The 7,500-nt window shown below is 44.3% G+C and overlaps 3 protein-coding genes across 5 annotated transcripts in view; 1 reads left to right on the top strand and 2 right to left on the bottom strand.

The window, feature by feature from the left end:
* Positions 1 to 2,545: 2,545 nt before the first annotated feature.
* On the bottom strand, positions 2,546 to 7,096 carry LOC125958155 (solute carrier family 35 member C2). 3 transcript variants are annotated; one of them, XM_049691306.1, is made up of 6 exons: positions 6,989 to 7,096; positions 5,769 to 6,554; positions 5,630 to 5,702; positions 5,315 to 5,567; positions 5,070 to 5,245; positions 2,546 to 3,750 (listed from the first exon to the last, which is right to left on the bottom strand). In XM_049691306.1, exons 2-6 carry the CDS (start codon positions 6,371 to 6,373, stop codon positions 3,277 to 3,279), a joined length of 1,581 nt encoding a protein of 526 aa, XP_049547263.1. In that variant the 5' UTR covers positions 6,374 to 6,554; positions 6,989 to 7,096; the 3' UTR covers positions 2,546 to 3,276. The 3 variants fall into 3 exon arrangements, with proteins under 3 accessions (XP_049547263.1, XP_049547262.1, XP_049547264.1); XM_049691305.1 differs by lacking the exon at positions 6,989 to 7,096 and adding an exon at positions 6,765 to 6,922; XM_049691307.1 differs by lacking the exon at positions 6,989 to 7,096 and adding an exon at positions 6,650 to 6,755.
* Positions 3,909 to 5,018, top strand: LOC125958168 (translin). The gene is made up of 4 exons (XM_049691329.1): positions 3,909 to 4,063; positions 4,162 to 4,462; positions 4,535 to 4,614; positions 4,680 to 5,018. The coding sequence occupies exons 1-4, from the start codon at positions 3,989 to 3,991 to the stop codon at positions 4,944 to 4,946; spliced, it is 723 nt and encodes a 240-aa protein (XP_049547286.1). The 5' UTR covers positions 3,909 to 3,988; the 3' UTR covers positions 4,947 to 5,018.
* Positions 7,097 to 7,277: 181 nt separating the features above from the next.
* The window catches only part of LOC125958170 (biogenesis of lysosome-related organelles complex 1 subunit 4), an 815-nt gene continuing 592 nt past the window's right edge, over positions 7,278 to 7,500 (bottom strand). Inside the window, exon 2 of the mRNA XM_049691333.1 lies at positions 7,278 to 7,500. This exon is cut by the window's right edge and continues 371 nt beyond it. Coding sequence (XP_049547290.1) covers positions 7,377 to 7,500 — 124 coding nt within the window. The 3' untranslated portion in view covers positions 7,278 to 7,376.

The following is a 7,500-nucleotide window of genomic DNA, read 5'->3' as shown; positions in this document are numbered from 1 at the left end:
AAACAGTTGAATAGAAACGAGGTGAATCCACATGCCGCCTGGCTGAAGGATCGATTCTACCGAAGGTCTTAAGAGTAAGCAAAAGATCAGTGTATCATCGTTCGATGTTCAATTGATAGAAAACCAAATCGTTAGAGGAAAACTTGCCGTCTAACCTCAAATATAGCACCCAAAAAGCACATGACCAAAAAGGCAGTCGACTAGAGAAAAACGAACACAGATACTACAGTTCAGTCTCGAATATTTGGAAAGTTCTTCTGGATAAACAGAAGGACATCAATTGGGCAGGCAGTTGATACAAAATCACAAAAAATAGAAAACCAAAAGAGTATCGATGAGGATAAAAATTAAAAGATGAAATAAGAAACCAGCAAAACAGTGGGGACAGAAGAAAATCAAACTGCGGTAAAGATATGAAAACCAAAATATTTCTCCTACTTACAGCAACTAGCTAGCCTGAAAGAAGACTGTAAATCCAAAAGAGGAATCTAGAATGAAGATAACCGAAACTTAATAATGAAATTTGCTTCAACAACACAGACAACAAACCAATAAATTTGAAGCCACCTCTTGGGTAACCGCTGATACTCACAACTCTCGGGTTTAGTTTAGTTCTCTTATTCTGAACCGTTCACTAACCATCCAACCAATGTGTATCTTCTATTCGAACGATAATCGTTTTCTTTCAAACACTTTTTCATGGAGAAATTTGAAGCACGGCATTCTATTCAAACCGCTCTGGGTGCAAGCAACAAAGGTTAACGATTATTCACCCCCGACCACACTAGAAAACACAATCTATGGACCAATCCTTCTCTGAAATCTCTATACAATAACTATTACTGTACATAGGCGCCTTGTGGCATACGAACTATGCTCGAATTTAACACTGCACTTATCCTATTATCTCAAAATCTCCCCTCTCTGACTGAACTGTAAAAGTGAGGGTTTCGGTTAGTTTCACACTTTACTAGAACCTGGAGCAAAATTATGTTTAAACCGTCACCAAGGGGGTTTAGGACAGGAACGAGCAAAATCAAAATACTGAATCCAAACGAATTCCGTATACCACAAAATGGAAAGCCTACTAACAAAACTATGTTGCAAAAAAAACCGAAAGATGACCCATCAAAAACATGGGGAAAGCTACGGAAAGGTATGCTAAAACACTAGCAAATTCAATTAAGAGCAACCGATAAGAGAAAAATATAGCAAAAAAGGAATAACAAAACAATCATATCGTGAATTCTTCGATCTTTTCTCATCTTTGACAAAATTAAATTAATTCATTTCGCTTCTAAATAACGCCGTCTGTTATTCCTACTTTTTTGTTTGCATTCAACTCAATTTACTCTGCAACGCCTAAGAGTCAGATCGTTCAATACATTGCGCTCAAACGGAAACAAGAAAACAAAGCATGAACTCGTGTGCCAGCAGGTCTGGCAACAAATGTGCAAGAGTCCAATTTCGTTTTTTATTCTTTCTAAATGCCATGATATAAACTTAACGCGCAATGATCGGTTAGTCTCGCAAAAAATCAATCAAGTCGAGGAGTTTAACAGTCTGAAGGTGGAATAGGGAATGAACTTTGGGAATCTGTAGCAACAGAAGGAAAATAAATTGCTGTTAAAATTAAAGAAATCGACCTACATGATAACACACTGGATAGTATGGTCGGAATGCTATGTGGTGAAGTAAGGTACGATCCAACTGCATGTAGGGAAACACAACTCCCTAAAGCCCCACAGTATGTCCCACTTCCAGATTAGAGTTGTTTAAACCGAATAAATGGAATGCCCACTTCCATGTGTGTGTGTGTGTGTGTGTGTGTGTGTGTGTGTGTGTGTGTGTGTGTGTATAGTATGTAAGGCACACTGATGGAGGAAAGCAAGTTAATAACTGAAAAAAGGAAAGTGCAACACGGATACTGTTAGAAAGCGAAATAGAAACGCATAAAGCAGACACCAGAGCACAAGAGAAAGAGAAAACAGCAACGATGGTTGGCACCGGAAAAAGGAAAGGCGAGTTAAGGGAGGAACAAAGGATAAGAAAAAACAATTTTTGGAAATCGCAACGGGAAGTAATGATTACCGGCGCCGTAAAGTGCGAAAACATACAATTGGAAATGGTGGAAAAAGCCAAATAGCAGCAGATATCATAGCATAAATGGCTAAATAAATGTGAAGCCGTTCTCTTCGCTGTTGAGCCATGGTTGAAATAAAAGCTAAACAGAAAAAATACCAAAAATATGTATTACGTTGACCGGTTTTTGGGATGCCGATTATTATCAGTGAAAATCGTATGTATGGATCGCGAGAAACAAGAAAAAAAGACAAACCATATAGACATAGATCCGTAAGTAAGTAAAGTAAGTGAACAAGTAAGATGGAATTAAACCGGAGTTCGGATGTGAGTGTGTGTGTACTGCAAACTTTAGAAATCCGAACGAATTAAGAATCGGATGCAATAAAATATGGTCAAAATATGTTAAGTGTTGTCTGGTTGTCGTCCATTAGATTGGAAAGAAATTTGGAGAAAGTTGAAATACGTTGTTGGTAGAGTCTTGGGTTTCCCTTCGATTACAGCATGGTTTATTTGACGCTTTAGTTAGTTAAAACACACAATCACGAACTGGTACACGCCACAGTTATTTGATGAAAATGATAAAATGTTTACCTATAACTTGCGCATCGAATACTGCATCAATCTAAACACCTTCTTATTTATCACTCAACACATTGTGCTACCGGGCGCAGCTTCAGATGGATACACGAACATTCATTAATTCACATTTCTCTACCTTAGTTCCTCATCCACCCAGTAAAGTATATCTATTCTAGTTCAATTGGAAAATGGTATGCAGCCGGTGCTACCCTGAAAAAAAATCACAAATCTTTAGTCACGACGCCGACGTAACAGAGCATAACTGCTTTTGTGTATGGCATATAAGAGAAGGAAATGCGAGCGTTTTGTGTAGCAAATTAAGTATATCATTCATGTCTAAGATAACAAAGGGTAACGGTGCTCTCGATTCAGCCGGTTCAATAAAACATGCTTAACATAGGCTGGAATTCCAATCGGTTGACCACAAGTGTAGACCGATGCAGAGCATTAGAAGTAGTAAGAAACGCATCCGATCATTCGTCGGCAAACGTCTTGTGTAAGTAGATAAATTACAACATCAACAACGATTTTCTCCTTCGCCATTGCGGCCATCTCACTATCCTTACTAAGCAGAAGAATCCCAACTGGATTCCTATCGTCCTATTGGAATGATTATCGTTCCCGGCGTTTCAGTATGTCGAACAGTACATCTTGGGTATCGTTGTCACCGTCCTGGTCACTATCGTCTGAAAGATAGTTTCGATTCTCCATCACTACCAGATGGTCAGAGTCGTCCGCATCGCGAGCTTCATTCACTAGTAGCGGTCGGTACTGGTGTCGACTACTTTTAAATCTGGTGCTTCCAACACCAAATTTAAGGCTACCATTTTTGGTAGCAACGGTACCGATACTCCCCGAACGTGCCTGCGTCCTTGGTTCCTCCTCGTCTTCGTCCTGATCCTCGCTGTATCCGCTAGCCTTATCAAGCGGTGATGTCGACTCGGCACTGGTTTCAGCGCGATATGTTAGGAATTTGTGTACCACATGGCAGCAGATACCGCCCAGGCACATCACCAATCCGAGAACGTTCACCGTGCTCAAATGCTCATCGTTCAGCTCCACGGCCAACACGAGCTGGCAAATTTCCTGAAAAAGAAAGATACAACCGTAAGTCCAGTGGATTTCAAAATTAAGCCATGCTTGTCATCCACGCGACCGCATCGCCAGTCTCGATAGCAACTATATAGTGTGCTCTTTCTCTCTTGCTGAAGCAGCTCGCCTCTCTCTCTCTAGAGGCACGTCAAAACAATTTTCGGCGGCACGCTTTTTTCCACAAAAAATAATTCTTCCATTTCTTCAAGTTTATAATTCACACGTTTGCAAAATGCAGAATTCCATCGTGAAGGGGATTTTCGACAACTTCAACGAGTACCTGTCCAAGGAACAGGAACTGCGTACGGTAAGCCAATCCATCTGGATAACCAAAAACATGATCGCTCGGTGCCGGTGATGCCGGCATGAAAATTCGGAATCTGACGCCCCTGAAATCTTTTGCAGGAAATACGGGACATCGTACGTGACATCGATCAAGCCGCAAAGGAGGCGGCCATTGCTCTACAGGTTATTCACAGCAGCATCGCCGATGTACCGGCCGCATGTGCAACGGCGCGCACACACTTCGAAGTTTGCCGGGCCGGATACGTGAAGTTGGCGGCCCTGATTCCGATCGGACAGTACTATCGCTACAACGACCACTGGCATTACATGACGCAGCGCATCGTTTTCCTGATTGCGCTAACCGTTTATCTGGAGAAAGGATTTCTCGTCAGCCGTGATACGGCGGCAGAAATATTGGGCCGTAAGTGTCGGGGATGGCACGACACGATCGCACGACGCTTAAGTTCATTTTTTCTCCCACTTTTCTTTGCAGTTTGTGTTGAGCAGCAGGATGGTTTTCATCTCGACATCGAAGATTATCTGATGGGAGTGCTGCAGCTCGCTTCGGAGCTGGTAAGCACTCAATGAGCCTCTCCCTCTTGGCCTACCTCTAATCGACATTTTGCCTTCCTTTGCAGAGTCGCTACGCCGTCAATTCGGTCATTTTGGGTGATTTCGAGAAGCCTCTGACCATTTCCAAGTTCGTTGCTGACCTCAACTCGGGCTTCCGGCTGCTCAATTTGAAAAACGATTCGCTGCGTAAGCGATTCGATGCGCTCAAGTACGATGTCAAGAAAATCGAGGAAATCGTGTATGACATTAGCATTCGGGGACTGCGCAACGATGGTGCCGCAGCAACAGCAGCCCCTCCGTCAGCTCCCACGACGCAGGAAACACCAAAGTGAATTCCAGCCTTGAACATCCTTCTTTTTTTGAATAAATTCAACCAACAGTGTTCCATGTTTAAGAACACACTCCTAGTTACGTGGTATGAGTTTGAAATTACAAACAGAAACAGTTGCACCCACCTTGAAGATGCCTGCTACGGAGAGCGTTAGACTAGAGGTACTGGTGAGTACCATAAACTCGCTCACTTCCATGGCAAAAGCGATAAACGCTCCGATAGAGATCTTTAACCAGACATCGAGCACTGTGGTCCATGGTAGCTGGTACAGAAGATGGTATCCTTCGATCAGCTTCCGTCCTGCCGGATCGATAAAAGAAGGCATATGATAGCGCTATAATCTCTACGGAACAGTACGCCTACACTTACCCTCAAAACCAATCGTAAATGGTAACACCGACAGAATCATCCACGGTTGCATATGAAAGATCATATCAATCGGATTGTGCAATCCAAGCTTTGATTTTTGCATGATCAACTGTGCTAGCGTCCAGCGAATGCCGCTCGAAAGGGAAGCAAACAGCAGGAACGAAAACCCGAGAGCGTCGAACTGCGTTGACTTGTAGGTGAACATGAACAACCCACCGGAGATCATCACGACGATCGCTCCAAGGGACCAACTCTGCGGGCAAACACGAATGAAAATTATGACTTCTTATCAAGTGCTGTCTGCGTTACGCGTACCTTTTTTTCCAACTTTAATAATATGGCAAATATCAAGATGAACACGATTGTTGTCGATTTGGTCATCGTATAGCTGGAATTAGGATAAAAGAATCAACAACACTTGTCCCCCAAGAGGTAGCAGGTTCCAGCAACTTACAGCGATATTTGTACCAGCTCGAGTCCCCAGTTGGAGAAGCTAATATCGATGCCACTGGCCAGTCCGGTTGGAAGGATTCGCCTGACTGAGGTACGAAAATCGAGCAAGATACGCGGTCGCTTGGTAGCACAACGCAACACACTTCGGACAATGGCCGATAGGACTAGTTTGACCACCAGATGGTACAGTACCACGAACAGGGGTAGCTTGAAGTGCTGCAACAGATTACGCTGATAGAACGTGAGCCCGATCGAGAGCGTAAAATAGCAGGCGATGAGTAGGAGCGTCATTACGATCCGATTGCTGAAACCTGAGGATACACCAGCTCCCATATGTTGCTTCGTGGACATACGGTGCCGGTGGTCTTTCCCGCCACCAGCTGCCACGATGTACTGACTCGGGTGTGTGGCATACGCATCGTGATGGTGACTTTGGTTTTGGTGCTGATGATGGTACTGGTTAGTGTGACTGTGATGATTATCCATCTCCTCCTGTAACTGCTGCTGTATTTCTCGGTTCGGCTCCAGCTCAATCTCTTCTCCATCCTGCATCCCCGTATCCGGGTCCGCCGTTTGCTTCACGCGTTCATACTTTACATTAACCATGCCGCTACCGTTGCACGACTACCGGACTATAAATGCAGGGGATGGTGGTTTAAAATATAGGAATGATATCGGGATTTATCGCAAAACGGGCAGTGCGTGGTGGTCCGTGCGTTATTCTTCGTGTCGTCTCTGCCCCATGTAGATCGCAGCTATCGCGGGCTGTTGGTGGTTCGGAGTGTTTCTATGGTAACGAAAGGAAAAAATACTCGTCAATTCACAACACAGAGACACAGGGCTGCTTTGTTGGCAGAACTTTGCCATTAAACTGTTCTCTACCATAAGCGCCTACTCGCGGAGGGCAACATATGGTAGCGCAAAAATATGTTGGGTCGACTATCGAACCGGAAACGGTAATCACTCTCGACATGCGGGCCGTTCTTTACTCGTTTACTTTTGCTCGCGAGTTCAGCTTATCGTAAATCGCGACGATTATTGTTATCGCGATCACCACGGCACCGTCTTTAATTACTGTGAACACGTAGTCGTCTTCCGAGCCAGATAAAAGGGAAAACTTCTGTCCTTGTTTTTCGGTTTTCAAACCCAAACACGTTCGCCTGAACCACGGCACCCCGTGCACGGAGACTCGGTTGGTCAACGGAAGATTAAGCGGCCTACCTTCCGGGTGCAGCCAGCGGGGCCAGCGGGTTAATCCTTGTTCGGCAGGTCGTCCTACATGATCCTTCGAGGAACATTTGTTTGAGATTTCGGCGGATTGTTTTTTTCTCTCTCTCTCGATGACAGCAACACGCGGGATTCCCCTTCACTAATTTTATGCTTTATAACGATCCGAAATGTATGGAAGCGACCGTAGCGAATTCTACGTACCGCTGTCCTTTTAGTGCCTCGGTAATGTTGACGTTGCGATGCATTTAAATGAAAGAGGAACTATTGCAAAACTTGTTACATATTTATTCTCATCCAACAATAACCATTTCTCCATCCCCGCGCACGTTACCCTATTGCCTGTGAGCGGAGCCAAAGCGATGCCTCCTTGGCCTCGGCACTATTTTTCTGGTGTTCCAGTATCACAGTCATCGGAAGGTGAAGCAGCTTCCGAATCGTCCCCTTCGTTCCGGGGTTCCTCCTCTGGCTCGGGGCCATTAGGCCGGAAGTATTGCTCTGTCTTA

This window comes from Anopheles darlingi, chromosome 3 (genome assembly GCF_943734745.1).
Source record: "Anopheles darlingi chromosome 3, idAnoDarlMG_H_01, whole genome shotgun sequence".
NCBI lineage: Eukaryota > Metazoa > Arthropoda > Insecta > Diptera > Culicidae > Anopheles > Anopheles darlingi.
Note: the sequence above shows the minus strand (reverse complement) of the source record. Positions and strands in the feature narration are given on the sequence as shown.